The 16,094-nt window shown below is 63.9% G+C and overlaps 1 protein-coding gene across 7 annotated transcripts; it reads right to left on the bottom strand.

Annotated features, from left to right (window-relative positions):
- Positions 1–1,684: 1,684 nt before the first annotated feature.
- Positions 1,685–15,497, bottom strand: LOXL3 (lysyl oxidase like 3). 7 transcript variants are annotated; one of them, XM_072334206.1, is made up of 17 exons: positions 15,196–15,497; positions 10,757–11,070; positions 10,054–10,217; positions 9,559–9,770; positions 9,026–9,079; positions 6,927–6,986; positions 6,509–6,731; positions 5,868–6,048; positions 5,516–5,670; positions 4,792–4,965; positions 4,495–4,650; positions 4,145–4,307; positions 3,714–3,957; positions 3,042–3,157; positions 2,810–2,946; positions 2,446–2,557; positions 1,685–2,261 (listed from the first exon to the last, which is right to left on the bottom strand). In XM_072334206.1, the coding sequence occupies exons 2-17, from the start codon at positions 11,064–11,066 to the stop codon at positions 2,188–2,190; spliced, it is 2,535 nt and encodes an 844-aa protein (XP_072190307.1). In that variant the 5' UTR covers positions 11,067–11,070; positions 15,196–15,497; the 3' UTR covers positions 1,685–2,187. The 7 variants fall into 7 exon arrangements, with proteins under 7 accessions (XP_072190307.1, XP_072190308.1, XP_072190309.1 ...); XM_072334207.1 differs by lacking the exon at positions 9,026–9,079; XM_072334210.1 differs by lacking the exon at positions 4,792–4,965 and having other exon boundaries at positions 1,692–2,261.
- Positions 15,498–16,094: the final 597 nt, after the last annotated feature.

The raw sequence follows: 16,094 nt of genomic DNA, 5'->3' as shown, positions 1-16,094 counted from the left end.
ACAGGGGGAGGATCTTCAAGTGTCGTGGCTCAGCCAACCTAGGGCCTGGCAGGAGCAGCATGTGGCCAGCCGGCTGTGCAGGAGAACCTGAGAGCTGTGCATGCTGCACTGGCGCCGTCTCTTTCCCTCCCCCATCCCTCCCCCAGCTTGTCTGTCAGCGCCAGAGCACTGCGCTCCCACGCACAGAGCATCCCTGGGGACCCGACAGGCCCTTCCCCGTTGCCTTCCTTGCCTGCTCCCTCCCCGTCCTCTGCAGCTGGCGGCCAAGAGCTGTGCTGACAGGGAGCCGAAGGAGCAGCTCGGGCTGTCCTCGCTTTCCTGGAAGAGCCGCGCTCCGCTCCAGCCCCAGCGCTCTGCCAGCGGCCGTGGGAGGCGAGGAGCGGGGAGCGGAGCTGCCCCGGGGCTGTGCGGTGCCCCGCTCCGGCGGCAGGAATGCGAGCCGGGCTGGGCTGCGCCTGCGGAGGGGCTTCTGCCCTCCCTCGGTGTCTGTAGGAGATGAAAGAGGCACAGTTCCTTGGGGGGGGCTGTGGCGGAGCACAGCTCTGAGCGCCGCTCCCGGCATCCCCCTTCTGCCGGCCCGAGATAGAACAGGGCTCCTTTCAGGATGGCTCTGGCCTCGCCGCTGGAATTTGTTCGCCGGCAAACCCAGCCGCGGGAGGGGCTGCAGCGCGCAGGGGAAATAGCTGGGACGTTTCTCGCATAGCTGCTCCAGCAGCGCTGACCGCAGCGCTTTCCAGGGCCGCAGCCAGGGCCTGCCCTGCTGTGTCAGACGGCCCGGGCTGCTCCTCCGGGCTGCTCCTCCGAGCTGCTCCTCCACGCTGCTCCTCCACGCTGCTCCTCCGGGCTGCTCCTCCGGGCTGCTCCTCCGCGCTGCTCTCTGCAGGCAGCCAGAGGTTCTGTCCAAGCGATGAGCACTGCGGGAACTGAGGCGGCCCCCACTCAGCTGAATGTTGTACCCCACATCTGCCCAGTCTCGCTGGCTCAGCCGGGTTTCATTCCCCCCACGCCAGCCCCTGTGGGGTTGCTCCCTGTGGCGGCAGCCAGAGCTGCAGTCCCTGTGGCTCGCGCTCGGTGGGGCTGGCAGGAGGTCGCACTGCTTGGGATTCCTGCTGCATAACATCTGTGTTGCTTCTGGCGTGGGGCGTCCTGTGCTGCCCCATGTCAGGACTGAGCCAGGGTGCCCCATCTGCTCCCAGTGCCGTGGACCTTCACAGCCCCAAGAGCTGCTCTGGAGCATCTCTGTGCCCCTACAGCCCCTTCAGTGCCCTGCAGAGGGGCAGCTCCTCTACCCCATGCAAAGCAGCCCCGCTGGGCCATGCTTCCTTCACAGAATCACAGAATGGTTGGGTTGGAAGGGACCCCAAGGATCATGAAGCTCCAACCCCACGCTACAGACAGAGCCGCCAACCTCCCCCTTTCATAGCAGCCCATGCTGCCCAGGGCCCCATCCAACCCGGCCCTGAACACCTCCAGGGATGGACAAGGCATCCACAGCCTCCCTGGGCAGCTGTTCCAGCACCTCCCCACTCTGAGTCAAGAGCTTCCCTCTGACATCCAACCTCAATCTTCCCTCCCTCAACTTAAAACCATTTCCCATGTCCTGTTGTTATATACCCTTTCAAAGAGTTGACAGGGTTGCTCTTCCCTTGCTCTCCCTCCCACCCTGGAGAGGAACCAGCAGGACGTAGAACTGACATCTTTATAAAGAAAATAAAATTACAACTAAGACGGGTGTGGGAACTGCTGCCGGGCAGCCGATGGCAGCACTGCTGTGCAGGGCAGCCACGCTGTCTGGAGATGGGGCTGCTGGGGCATGAGGGCGGCCGGCCCTGAGCAGGGATGGGGGTCCCTGGGTGGGATCCTGCTGCCGGAGGAGGGCAGAACCCCAGAGAAGTTGGAGCAAAGTGAGAGGAACTGGGGCTGGGGAGCAGGAGAGGCTCAGCTGGGCTGGTGGGGCCTCCTCGGATCATACCCTTGTGCTGCAGCCTGAGCTGCACTGCTGCGTCTGGCCAGTGGTCGAGGGCTGGAGGTGCAGTGCCCAGAGCCCCCAGCCCCGGCAGTGAGTCCTGGGCAGTTCCCAGCGCAGTGCAGGCTGTGATGGGGCTGTGTGAGCCCCCGCCAGTCCCACAGCAGCTTCCTCCTGCACGCAGGGTGAAAGAGGGAGATGGTGTCTCCCTGGGCCGGGCCCTATGAGATCTGGTTGTTCAGCTGCCCCGGGTACTGCTCGAACCGCTTGCTGGCCTCCTCGCTGAGCGCATCGCCTGCGTGACAGGATGAGAGCTGTGGCTGCAGTGCTGCCTTGTCACCACCTCCACTCATCCCCAGCACCCCCGGCTCCTTCCCGTGCACCTGCCCACACCCCACAGCCCGCTCAAGCCCAGACCCAGCCCACAGCCCTAATTCTTCCCATCCCCGGTGAGCCTGTGCCGTGTCCGCAGGCATTACCGATGTGACAGCTGTGCACCCAGATGCGGTGCCCGTCGTACTTGCAGTTGCATTTCATGGCATTGTTGGTGAAGTCGCTCTCTGCCACCTCAAAGTTGGGGTTGATCACAACCTGTGGGGCAAGCGTGAGTGGGTCACACAGCCCTGCTCACCTCCAGGCACCGCGGCAGGCCCTGCCTCCCCGTGCTGCAGCTCCTGGGGCTGTGCACCCTGTCCGAAGGGGGCTGAGCATGCTGAGGACCGTGGGGCAGAGGTGAGCTCCAGAGCCTGCCCAGCCTCAGGGCACAGCCCACTCTGTGCACCCTCGGCACATCCCGTGCACTGCCACTAAGGGTGTGAGGGGCCAGGGGCACAGCTGCGGTACCTGCAGGATGTAGTTGCCTGGCTTGACGTCAGTGATGTCGATCCACTGGCAGTCAATGTCGTGCCGGTACAGGTCCCAGCAGCCCACCGTGATGCCCTGCTCCCCAAAGTTGGCACACTCGTACCGCTTGGCCACATCTGCGGGCAGGAAAAGAACACGGCTTGTCCCTGCTGCAGCCCCTGCACGGCGGGGACCCGGAGCTTCACGGTGCCCCACAGCCTCACAGTCCCACCTTCCTCACACTCGGTGTCCTCCAGGCAGAAGCTGGCTTTGTGGCCCTCAGCCACCTTGGTGCCGTTGGGAGTCAGGATGTCGTAGTGGGTGAAGATGTCCATGCTGTGATAGTGCCTGCGAGAGAGCCCACAGCGCCCGCTGCCCCAGAGCCAGCCCCCCAGGGAGGGCAGGGGGTGGAGGGGATGGTGGAGGAAACCCACGGAGCCACGTGCCCATCCCCGCTGCTCAGGAAGGTCTGCACAGCCCCCGCTCCGGGCACAGCGCAGCAAGGCCAAGGCAGAGCTCAGCCTCTCCCAGGGATGGGACTGGCTGCCCCCAGTCAGGCGGCCCGGGCAGGGGAGGCTTCCACAGGGCACAGCCCGCAGCGCAGCCGCAGCACTGCTCCTTCGGGACAGCCCTGACTCAAACCGGGGAGAACAGCATCGGGGCCCTCACCCAGGCTCTGTGCTTTGCTCAGCGTCGCTGTGACCCGACACCCTGCGGCACTGCTCTCATCCAGCAGCAGCATCTCAGCCGACGTCGCCCTCGCCAAGCCCAGCCCAGCACCATCAGACCCAGCCCAGCCCCATCAGACCCAGCCCAGCTCCATCAGACCCAGCCCAGCACCATCAGACCCAGCCCAGGCTGTTCCCTGCCCGCCTTCCCGTCCCTGCCCACGCCCCGCACGCACCGGTGACACTCGTGCCAGACCCAGGAGTGTCGCCCGGCCTTGGGGCGAAAGTCAGCGCGGCCGTTGTTGTGGATCTGGGAGGAGAAGCGGAGCAGACGGCGGTGCCCGTAGGGCCAGTTGGCGTGTCGGGCTGAGCTGGACAGGCAGTTCTCCTCGGCGGCGCAGTACAGCATGTGCAGCGGGCGGTCCTCGATGTAGGCCGTCTCCTGCACCAGCGGGGCGTGCAGCAGCAGGTCGGAGGCGGCTGGGGAGTGACGGCGGCTCAGGGCTGGATGGCCGCCCCGGGCAGCGCAGTGCGCGGCTGTGCCGTCGCTGGGGCACGAATGGAGCCCACGGCCCCACCGCCCCGCTGCTTACAGGCTGTCTGCAGCCCCTGAACCCCCAGCCCCGGTGCCTGCAGCCCCGCTGCCCGCAGCCCCACGGCTGCTCACTTTCAGAGCAGATGACGCCCGCGGCGAAGCGCGTTCCCGTGTTCCTGCAGTTCAGGCTGCTGCCGTGGTGCTGGCAGTGGCTCAGGGACAGCTCGTGGCCGGCGCACTTCACACCGCTCAGCACCATCTCCGTCACGTTGCTGTCATCCCAGTACCACGTCTCCTGGGGTCGGTGAGAAGGCCGGGCAGGACGCCGTGCGTGCCGTATTACCCCCAGCCTGTGCACCCACACACCCACGGGGACCCCGTCCCACGGCACGGCTCAGCCGCATCCCATTGCCCCGCGCAGCCCCGCGGCGGTCAGGGCAGCACAAGGGCCGCCGCACCGCGCCGCGCCGCACCGCACCTACCGTCACCGCGTGCAGGGAGTAGCCCAGGCCCAGCTGGCGACAGACCACCATCGCCTCCTTGGTGGTCCAGCCGTCGCTGCACACAGTGCCCCACTTACTGCCGCGCTTCACCTCCACGCGGCCCTCAAACTCCGTCCTCCCCCCGGCCAGGCGGATCTGCGGGAAGCCCTGGGGCCGTCAGCACCCCGCACCGCCCCGCACACCGCCCCGCACCGCCGCCACCCCCGACATCCCCGTCCCCGCAGAGCAGTGGTGCTGCCGTCTCGCCTCCGCAGCCGTGCTGGCTCCGGCACCTACTTGTAAGCCGTGGTTAGCGAATCCCAGCCCCAGCTGGCGACAGGCGACCATCGCCTCCAGCGTACCCCAGCCTTCGCCGCACACCAGGCCCCAGCGCGGCTCGTCCCCTTCTGCAGCCCCCACCGCCACCTCCACGCGCCCCTCGAAGCGGCTCCGGCCCCCGCTCAGCCGAATCTGCGGAGAGACGCAGCGGCTGCAGCGCCGTCACGGCGAGCGGCGCCCCGGAGCAGCAGCGCATCCCAAAGCGGGCGGGAAGATTCATTTCGAAATGGCATTCCCATTTGTGAAATGACAGGCACGGCGGTGTTAGGATGGTTAAACAGCCCAAAGCGGATGAGATGAGCGGCGCAGCACGCAGAAAGGTGCTGGTCCATCCGCTCATTTCATCGGCAGGTCCCCAAAAAATCCCTCACTGCCATTTTTTTGGGGGTGCTTCAGTTGCGGATGTGGCACCAGCAGGCAGAGCTGCAGTGTGAGGGGCGCTGCTGAGCCCCAGAGCCCCTTCCCATCCTCCCTCCTCATAGGGCAGGGTGGGACCCCCGAGAGCCCCACCTCCCCAGGGCAGCCCTTGTCCCAAACCGAGGGGAAACAAGGGAGGCAAAAGGGTACACAGGGGGACATCCTACATTGGGTCCCCTGGGTCCCCGCGCTCTTTAAGTGCCACAGACACCACTGCCATCCCTCAGTCCCCCTGCAGACGTGAAGTCCCCCTCATGGCACGTACCAGGTTCTCGTAGCCCATGTAGGGGATGTTGCAGCGCACGGCCGCGTCCTCCGTGTGCTTGCAGTCCTCCTGTGTGATGTTCTTGAAGGGGCAGCTCCAGAGGGACTTCTCAGTGCCCAGGCACTGCACCTCGTTCAGGTGGATGGGCCCCGTCCCTGCAGAGGGACAGCAAAGCTCGGTGTCAGAGATGCTGCAGCCATCCCAGCCCCGCAGCCCAACCCAGCTTTCCCCAGCGGCCAGCAGGGGCAGGCCGGCCCAGCAGCCCCTGGGGATGCTCAGGGCAAAACGCACACCCTGCATCCTGCTGACGGCAGTGCCTGGCCCCTCAGCCACAGCACTCTCACTCTCTCACCTTGGCCCATGCGTGCCCCAGTGAGGGCCTCCTTGGCGCTGCCGAAGCCCAGCTCGCGGCACACCACGCTGGCAGACAGCAGATTCCAGCGGTCATCGCAGATCGTGCCCCACTCGTTGTTCTTCAGCACCTCGACGCGGCCCTCCCCGGCCTTGGCACCGCCCTTCAGCCGGATCCGCGGCTGTGGGGAAGAAGGGTCGGGACACAGCACGGCATGGCACGGTGCTGTACAGCATGGCACAGAATGGTACAGCATGGCACAGCATGGCATGGTGCTGTACAGCATGGCACAGAATGGTACAGCATGGCACAGCATGACATGGTGCTGTACAGCATGGCACGGCATGGCACATCACAGTGCTGTACAGCATGGCACAGCGTGGTATAGCATGGCACAGCATGGCATGATGCTGTACAGCATGGCACAGTGCAGCACATGGTGCAGCACAGCATGGTACTGCACGGTCAGCCCAGCACAGAGGTGGCTTCCATAACTGTGACATTTAGGGACAGGACAGTCCCCACCACCTGCCTATGGATTCCCTGCACCCTCGTCCTCAGCCAACTGAAGGACAGAGGGATGAAGCCCTGCTCAGGGCAGCAGCAGCTGTGGACCACTGCAGGACCCCCCCAAAGCTCACCTGGCTCTGCTGCTGCTGCTGGCGCTGCTTCTTCTTCTGGGCACCGCCAGTGGCAAAGAGGGGCCCGGGCAGGCAGCTGACGACAGCAGGCATGCCAGTGCTGCAGGCTGCTGAGGAGTTGCCCCGGTAGAACTGGAACGTGCACATGGAGATGTGCACCTCCGTCCCCGTACAGGACACCGAGTGCAGGCGGTAGTTGAGCTGCTGCCGCTCTGCAAACAGCCTGCAAGGAGAGAGCGGAGCCTGAGGCGCAGCCAGAAGAGCAGAGGAGTCACCTGCCTGCAGCTGTACAGTCCCTGCCCTTGGTGCCCACCCCTGCCTGCTCCGTGCCCCGCGTCCCAGCAGCTCAAGGACACACGTGGCTTCAGCAGTGCTGAGCTGAGATCCTGCACTCAGGCTCTTCACTGGAGCCATTTACCTCTTCCTGGACCCTACGTCCTCCCTGCGCTTTTGTTTAGGCTGAGATTTGGAGGCCAGCCTGGAAAACAGAAAACAACCATGAAGGTGGCCCAGACCAAGGGGGCCACCAGGGAGTCTCACGCACTCCCCTTCACGTCATGTGTGGATACAAAGCAGCATCTGCTGCCAGCAATGTGACACAACTGTCCTCCACAGCAGAGATGCAGTTTCCTGCCCACATCTCACCAGGAAACTGTGACAGATGCAGCAACATCCTGTGCTGCTTTGGCACACAGCAGAAGATCAAACAACAGCGCAACAGTTTGATCTGTTGGATGCAAGCGAGTAATGCCTCCATCCTCACCCGGACTGCAGGCAATGTCACTGTGTGCTCCAAGGGGAGCAGCACAGCCAGCAAGCTCAGCAGGGAAAAAAGTGTGATGGTGGCGCAGCCCCTGCACAGACACTTTGCTTTTGTCCTGCTTGGTGGGAGGGAGACGCTGAGCAGAGCTGCAGCTCCAGGGACCAGCAGAGCAGAGCCCCAAAATGGGGCAGGGGATGGACAGCACCCAGAGACCAGCGACCAGGTACAGCCACCCCATTGCAGGTCTATGTCAGCCTGCACAGCCCCCGGGCACCACACGGGCAGCCGGGATCCTGACTCACAGGAATGGCTGGAGAACATCAGCTCCCATCAGCACTCGTGGGACCACAGCTGGATCCTGTGCCCATGTACAGAAGGACATCTGCAGAGGGGACAGACAGGGCTGGGAGAGGTGGGTGCAGTACTGCTGTGAGGAGGAATAACTGGAGGACAGTTTGGCTGTGGGCTTGGGCAGCCCTGACCAGCACTGACATGGGGCTGCCAAAGAAGTGGGTGTAATTTGCAAGAAAAGGGTCACATTAGGTGCAAGGAGAACATTTTCCCAGCGAGGATCACTCAGCTTTGCAGCAGAGGCCACAGGACTGTGAGATCTCTGTCCTCAGAGGTTTCTATGAGCCAAGTGCACAAAGTACTGAGTGCTGTGGGAGAGGATGGACCAGAACCCCGAGGTCCCTTCCAGCTGGGATTACCCCGTGACCCTGCAGCCTGAGATCAGCCCAAAGCTGGTCCTGTGCCAGGCAGAGCTCAGCGCTGCACTTCACCCACATGGGAAATGCCCACACAGGGGGCACCAACCAACCAGACAAAGGAAAAACAGCAAGTTGCAGCAAAGGCCATTGATGAGAGCTTGAGGAGACCCCACAGTCTGACCCCCTGGATTTCCATCAACAGTGCAGGCTGAGCTGCAGGAGCAGTGCTGGTGACACAGAGCTGGGCAGCATCACAGCAAAGGGCTCAGGATGGGGGCAGAGCGCCTTTGGCACCAGGGGAAGGGGTGGGACTGGGGTGAAGCTGTTTGCTGGGGGCAGAGCAGCTGCTCCACATGCTGTTGGGGTTAAGCAGGAGTAGCCACACAGAGCCCAGGGAGGGTGGGCTGTGGCTGCAGCCTGGATCTCTGCATCCACCACCAAATCTGGCAGCAGCGGTGCAGGGCCAGAGGGAAAGGGCAGCGAGACTGTCCATGGGGTCGTGCAGAATGGCATCAAAATGATGGTGAAAGAGATCTCAGATGGATGCAGACCTTGGGACAAGGGCTGCCACACAGTGTCAGCATCACCAGCACTGCTGAGTAAGCTCCTATCATCCATGTGAGCTCAGCTCATGGGGAATAGGAGGTACACAGCATTTCCAGCTACCCCACTGCACCTTTCTGAAGAGATGACTCCTTCCCAAGGCCTCTCTGCCCCCATAGGGTGCAGCACAGGCTGCTCCAGCCCTCTCTATGCCTTCCGCTGGGACCCTGCATCTCCAGCACCTGCCCAGTGCATGGGGCTAGGCTGCTCTGCCTGGGGAATGAATGGCCTGGGAAAAGAGTATCTCTTCAGGGGGGCCAGAGACCATGTGTGTCAGGCAGGTCCCCCCAGGATGGAGTCATCCCGCTCAGCACAGCCCAGGCCCTTGATCTGTTCTAAGCAGATCCACCTTTGCAGGATCCACTCAAACAGCAGAGAACGGTGGGACAGGGCAGCCCAGCTCTGCCCAGGCTGCAGCAAGGCTCAGTCCCAGCCCCTTACCTCCTGCCTGGCTTCGCGCTCCGGCCCCTCATCCTGGCTGCGCGCTTCAGCCGCCTGTGGGGCAACACCATGGCTGCACCGTCAGTAGTGCACACAGCACTGACCCACACTGCGGGCAGCACACCCACTGCCATACACTGCGCAGCACACACACAGCTGTGCCCAGGGCAGCACACTCATGGCCAAACCCCGGGACATTGGGCAGTGCTGCTGCGGCACAGTCCCTGCCCAGCTCAGCACAAACTGCCCCTCAGCACAGAGTTCCCCTCAATCCCCGCCAGGGATCCTCCCACCAGGAACGTGGGAGTGCATGACTGCCAGGGACCAAAACCTGCCATCTTGGGCAGTGATGTACAGGCAAGACCAACAGCCACAACTCGCAGCTGTGCCACAGCCCCCCAGCTGGGTCAGCAGTGCCCACGTGGCCTGTGGGACTTGAGCAGGGTGGGGGGATGCTGAAGAGCACAGCCCGCTGCGCCCCAGAAGCGCTCCTGCATCCCCGTCCCCACAGGCTCCCAGCCAGCCCCACTTACTTGTAGAAGTTCCTGTTCACCTTCTTCTCAGCGGGGAAGCCCATCATGCCGCAGATGACGCGGCTGTTCTTGCTGTCCCAGCCCTCATCACAGATCTGTGCCCAGCCATCTTTGTAGCGCACCTCCACGATGCCCTCTGTCACTGGCAGCCGCCGCCGTGCGCCCGACACCACCGCACGTAGACGGACCTCCTCCACGTGGCTCTGCTCCGTCTGCAAGGCACCCGGCACTCAACACCCAGCACCCAGCACCCAGCACCCAGCACTCAACACCCAGCACCCAGCACCCAGCACTCTGCCAGCCCCTCCTCAGAGTGTCCCACAGAAGAGCTCCTCCATCCCTGGTGAGGAGCAGGGACAGGCGGGTCCCACAGCCTTGCAGGAAACCAACAGTGGCACTGAGAAGCCGAGTGCCCAACTCCATCCCACACAACCTTGGTCCCAGGGTGCATCTCTGGAAGCACAGCAGGAAATAGCTGCCATGCAGCCCCCTCACCTCGATGACATTGGAGTCTTTGAAGCCTGGGATGCGCTCATCCTTGCAGATGACGCCCGCGTCCTCCTCGTGGCTGCAGTCGCTGTTCCCCCAGCCGCGGTGTTTGCAGTCCCTGATGCTCTTCTCATTCCCCGCACAGTTCACGTTGTCCAACCAGATCCGCCCTGCCGCACACCAGGGATGGGCTGAGCGGGGACAGAGCCCGTGCAGCAGCCCCCTGAGCAGAGGAGGTAGCGCCACACATGGCAGTGTGGGGACATGGACTGGGGCGGCACAAAGCTGGGGCCAGGCACACAGAGAAAGAAAGCCTGAGGGTGGAGGCAGCAGGAGGGACTTTCCAGCAGACACAGAACCCACGTGCAGCCGGGGGACTGTATGGCACCTCATCTGCACTCAGCATGCTGCACCACTGCACACACCCCCACCAGCACAGCCCTGCAGCCACCCACAGCACCCAGAGAGACGCACAGCCCCACAGTGCGGTGCACACACAGCCTCCCTGGGCATGGGATGAGTGCACACACACACACACACACACACACACACACACACACAGGTTCCTGATTCACTCTGTACACACACATGCATGCAGGCGCACACACTTGCATGTTCATGCTGCCAGGCACTGAGCAGACAGAACCCTGCTTGGCTCCAGTGCTGCATGCGCAGACCCACAGCCTGGGGCTGCACCCCCCCATCTTACCAACTCCTTTGCCATACTTGGCGCTGTGGGCCCAGCCGGTGGCCCCCACAAAGCCAAGCTGCCGGCACAGCACCTGCGCGTTGGCCAGCGTGAAGTCGTCGTCACAGATGGTGCCCCACTCCTCATTGTAGAAGACCTCAATGCGTCCCTCGTTGTGCTTGCGGGGATACCCAGCCAGACGGAACTTCAGCGGGGGCACAGAGCTGCGCGTGGGGCCGGGGGGGGTGGGCTGCGCGCCGCTCCCCCACATCCACAGCCCGCCCAGCAGCACCAGCAGCTCCTGCCATGCCCTCGTGCCGCAGCGTCCCATGGCCCTGCAGGGGAGATGGCAGCAGGCGCTGAAACGCCCCCTCGGCACGCAGCTCTGCTCAGTGCCAGCGCACCTGCACAGCCCCAGCCAGGGCCAGCCCTGCCTTCACCCGCTCACAGCCCCAGAGCTGTTGCTGAGCAGCGCTGCCTGGTGCCCCCCGAGCCCCTCGTGCCCTGAACGGGGCCGCTCTGCCGCCGAAATGGCACCGCTCTGCCGGACTGCAGCCCCCACTGAGGGACTGCGACGGCAGCAGCGCCCAACAGCGCGGAGAGGCAGCGGGAAAAGGAGGGGCAGGGCTGCCGGAGCTGAGACGCTGGAACAGGAGCGGGGCAGCCCAGGGAGATCGGGGCACCGCAAGCGGTGCAGCCTGGACGGAGGTGTCGGTGGGGAAGGGCTGCCAAGCCGCGCTCCGGACCGTTGTCAGCAGCGCAGCAACCGGAGCGCGCTACGCTTCAGCCTGGGAGGCGTTTTCTTCAGCCTTTCAGTAACGGCTGCGGTTCCGCAGCTACCAGCGGGAGATTCGGCGTTCCTGCATCGACCCCGGAGACAAACAGCGCTGCAAACATTTCTCTGTACGCCGCCGGAGCGCGCGGGACCGGGACCGCCTCGGAACCGCCTCGGAACCGCCCCGGGACCGCCTCAGCCCCGCGCGGCGCCGCACGGACGGCCCCAGCCCCGCTCCGGCTCCGGGCGCGTTCTGCGCTCCGCAGCTCAGCCGTCGCGGCGGGCCGACGCCAACCCCTGCGGGGCGCTCACATCAGCTCCCGGCCCGCTGTCCTCTGTCACGGCTCGAGCCGTGGGGGACGCATTGCGCTGACGGGGACGGCGCCGAAGGGGGGCGGGCAGAACCCCGTAAGACCCGAGACCGGCGGTGCTGCCCGCTCCGGTACTGCGAGAACAAAGCGCGGCCCAGCGGGAAGCGACTTTGCGGGCAGGCAGCAGGGAAATGCTTTGCTGAACCTTTTAATCAGCCTTAAGGCAGGAGGGCAGAGCCCAGGGCCGGGCCGGGCCGCCCGGGGAAGGCGCCCGAGGTTTGCCGGGGGCGGGCAGGGAGGGGACTCGTTTAACACCGCACGGCGGCAATAAAGCGTTTCTTATTCTGCCCGCGGGTCAGAGGGGACACCCCGACCCTCTCAAATAAAGCAATGTAAATCTGCAGAACTGCACCACATCGCATGCACGTGCCAAACAAAAAGTGCCCATTTCAGCACGCCGGGTCCATACTCCGCGTTCTGAAGGCACGGAGACCAAAACCTCACCTGCCCTTGCACTGAACGAGAGGTGAGCTCTGCTGGTGCTGACTGCAGGCTGCTTTGCAATGGGGCCGACACAACACCGAAGGGCAGCAGTATAATTAATGGCAATCTATACAATCCTGCAGAAATGGCCCATGTCACAAAGCTGCTGCGACCTTTTATGAGATCACAGGTCTGGTTAATTGGAGTAACTGTGCTGATATAACAGGCAGAGACTGAAAGGTATTTGATTCATCCTGTATGACCTTTTAATGAATAATTAGCACTCAACAAAACCAGTGCACCTTCCACTAAGTGGATTAAAACCGGTCACCTGCTGGAACTAAAATGTGGCTGCAGCCGGGAAGTCACCCATCAGTGGGGGTCTGGAGGGGATCACGTGCTTTTCCACTGCCAAACTTTGTCCAGAAGAGGAAAGATGTCCTCTCAGTTCTGCAAAGCTGGAAATGGGGAAAGTGTGCAGAGCCACGATGGATGCAGACCTGGGTGGGCTGGTACAGCCGCATCACTGCCCTCGGCCAGAAGGAACACTTAACAGCCTTCAGTCAGGAACAAAGCATGCGGGCAGAGACCAGAACACAACACGGGGGAAAACACTCAGTGTTTGTGTGGTCACAGAAACCACCCCGTGCCCACAGTCACAGTCACCATGACCATAGGGCTTGGTACACTGCTGCGGACAGGAAAGAACCACCAGCACGTGCAGGGCTGCCAGCCCATGGCCAGCACCCCCAGCCATACCCTGACACAACCAGTTAAGGAGGGAGCTGTGCAGCAGTGCCAGCCCACAGCAAACAGCCCCAGCCCGCACCCTGACACCCAGCTGGTGCTGCCCTGGGACAGACCCCTGTGTTGCCCCGCTCTGCACCCACAGCTCGGACAGCCCAGGCCTCGCATTCAGCAGCTCTATGTGGATTTGTCTTCTTCACAGTCCTTCAGCTGCTCCCGAATCTGCACAAAACCCTCCATCTCTGCACAAACCCCACTCAGCTGCTGCCAAACATCCCACTGCCCGAGGAAATGCCCCAGTGAGGTCTGTGCAGGACCACAGCACTTCTCACAGAGTATCCAGGCTGCGGCTGCAGACAAACCTCCTGTCTGAGGGGTTGTGCAGAGCACTCCTGCCATCCCCCAGCACACAGATGGGGCTCAGACACATCCCATTGGGCAAAGCAGGCTGTCCTCAGCAGACACATCCATGAAGCCAGAGAGCAGCCCTGGTTCTTGAGCCTGCCCAGGAAACCTCAGCAGGCCCTGATGGTCTGGGAGGGCTCAGAGACGACCGACCACCTGGGACACCCAGCAGAAGGAGAAAGCAGCTCCCTCCATTTGTCTTTCCCTGGGAGGTCAAGAGGTGATGTGATCACTCTTCCAGGGCCACACTGGGGCATCTCTGGGAGCCAGGGCTCATGTCCCCAGCAATGGGGCAGCAGAAGGTCTGCTGGGTCTCATGGTTCTGGCACCGGGTTCTGCTCCCTCCCCATCTCCCGGGGCCTCAGAGCCTGGCTTTCTGCGCCAGCCCTTTCGCAATCCCGGCTGCCTGGAAGGCCTCCATCATCCTCCCACACTTCAGCAGTCCAGGGGGGCTGGAGCAGAGGACCATGACACCCCCTGCTCAGTCGCTTGCAGTGATGCCCAAGCAGTGATGAGGACACTCTCAGCTGGGGATAGAGCACTCTGGTGCACTTGGGGCTGCACCTCCCTTCCCCTCCAACTCTGAGCCCTCTGGAATGCCTGATTGTCCCCCACTCTGCTGTCACCCTCTAAGTCAGGGCATGACAGATCCTTGCAATCCCAGTACTACCCTGTTTTCCCGGGACATGGAAGGGCCTTCTAGCTCTTTGTGCTCTGCTCTGGTCTCTCCTGGGTTCCTCAGGGGCAGGCAGGATGGGGAAAGCTCAGAGGAATGTGCAGTTGCTGGGGAGCAAGCAGTGAGTTGGGAGGCAGCTGACTCAGAGCTACTGGGAAAGAGAAGTCTGGCTCTGCACAGGAAGATGGCTGGGAGGATGCAGTACCACCACCAGCTGACCCAGGCCCCCCAGCCCTCACACCTCACATCTCTCTATCCATCCTCTCTTCCAAGGACCACAGTAAATTCCACCTTCGTGTAAATTCTGGTTTTCTGCTGCCCTCTGTAAGCTGCAGCTCAGCAAGCAAGCATCCCGAAGCCAGGGACGCTCTCAGGAATACACTCAGCACCCTCTGACCCGCTGGATCCTCTGGGCATCCCTTCCCAGCAAGCGCATGCAAAGCGCACACAGTCTGCGTGACATAAATCCTCTCACCCTGCCAGACACGGACGCTCAACTAAAACATTACACAGTTCCCCCATCCACTGCTGCCGGCGCGGTACACAAAGCGAGCTTTCTGCAGCGGACACGAGGCGCTCTCCTTACAACCACAGACAGGGAAAGTCCATCTCACCGCCCCGCGCAGACGTGCGCTGACATCCGGAGCTCTGAGGCAGCACGGACACGTCGTGCCCCGCACGCAGCCCCCGCGGCCCCATTCATTCCCCGCCGGCCGCCGAACCGCACCGCGCGTCTTGTTCGTCGCTCCCGGCCGTGTCCTCCCCGCACAGCGCTCCGGCCGAACCGCGAACCTCCACCGCGCGGCCCCTCCCGCCCACGCCCCACAGAGCGCACCCACGCGGGACGGCCCCGCTCCGCGGCGACGGTATCGGCGGTACCGGCGGTATCGACAGTAGCGGCGGTATCGGCGGTACCGGGGGTATCGGCGGTATCGGCACCCGCCCCCGCCCCGCGCCGCCGCCCTCGCTCTGCCCCGCGCTCCGGCCCGGCCCGACGCTCCCGCTCCCACGCTCCCCTCCCGGACCGGTCCCGCTCCGCGCCCCCCGGCGGTCCCGGCCGTACTTCTCTCCCTCCCTCGGGAACGCAGCGGCGAGAGAGTCCGTCCGTCCGTCCCAGCGCTGAGTTGCCGGGCTGTGCCGGGCCGCTCTGAGCCGCTCCCTCCTCCCCGGCCCGCCCCGCGCACTGCCCGTGTCCGGGGCCGCCCCCCGCCCCGGTCGGCACCGAGCAGCGCCGGCTTCCAACCCGCAGCCTTCGAGGCGGGGACGTCCCACGGGACGGGTACGACCACTGCGGAGCCCTGCAGCCCCGAGCTGCTCTGCTCCCCCGGCGGCTCCGCTGCGCGGTTCCCGCTGCCCCCGGGACGGAGCCCCGGCACAGGGCCAACACCGCGGCCCTCCCCTGCAGGGTCCCCGTTTCTCTCCGCCCCGCGACCCACGGCCGCAGCGGGACCGGGACCGGCCGCAACCGCCCCTCGAAGCCACTCTCTGGCGCAGAGCGGTGCTTCCCGGCCAGGCGCGGGGAAAGCAGGGACTGCCCACGTCCCCTCCGCTCCGGGGACCTCGGCCACTCCTCAGTTTCTTCCTTGCCTACGAGGCGGCTACCGAGGGGGAGCCTCCCATGAGCCCTTCGTCCTTCCAATCCCTCCTTCCAAGCTCTTTCCCCACGACTGTGACAGGACGGACACACAGACGTTCCCCCTGCAGTCCTACTGGTACCAGGAGCCACCTCGGATCCATAATGGAGCCATTGCCAGGGGGGACCCCGTCCTGCAGAGGAGGTGCGGGAACCCTGGCTGAGCACACGCTGCCGGCACTGGGGCCGTGCCTCATTGTGGGGAAGGGTACAAGGCCGGGGAGCAGCTGGAGGCGGAGCTGTGGCCCCCGCTGTAGCCGATGTCCCAGTGTGCTGGCTAAAAGCGTGGGGCTGGATGGCTGGCAGCTATGGGGTGCTGGAGGGAGTCG

Source organism: Excalfactoria chinensis, chromosome 4 (genome assembly GCF_039878825.1).
Source record: "Excalfactoria chinensis isolate bCotChi1 chromosome 4, bCotChi1.hap2, whole genome shotgun sequence".
NCBI lineage: Eukaryota > Metazoa > Chordata > Aves > Galliformes > Phasianidae > Excalfactoria > Excalfactoria chinensis.
This window is presented reverse-complemented; position numbering and strand designations above follow the sequence as displayed.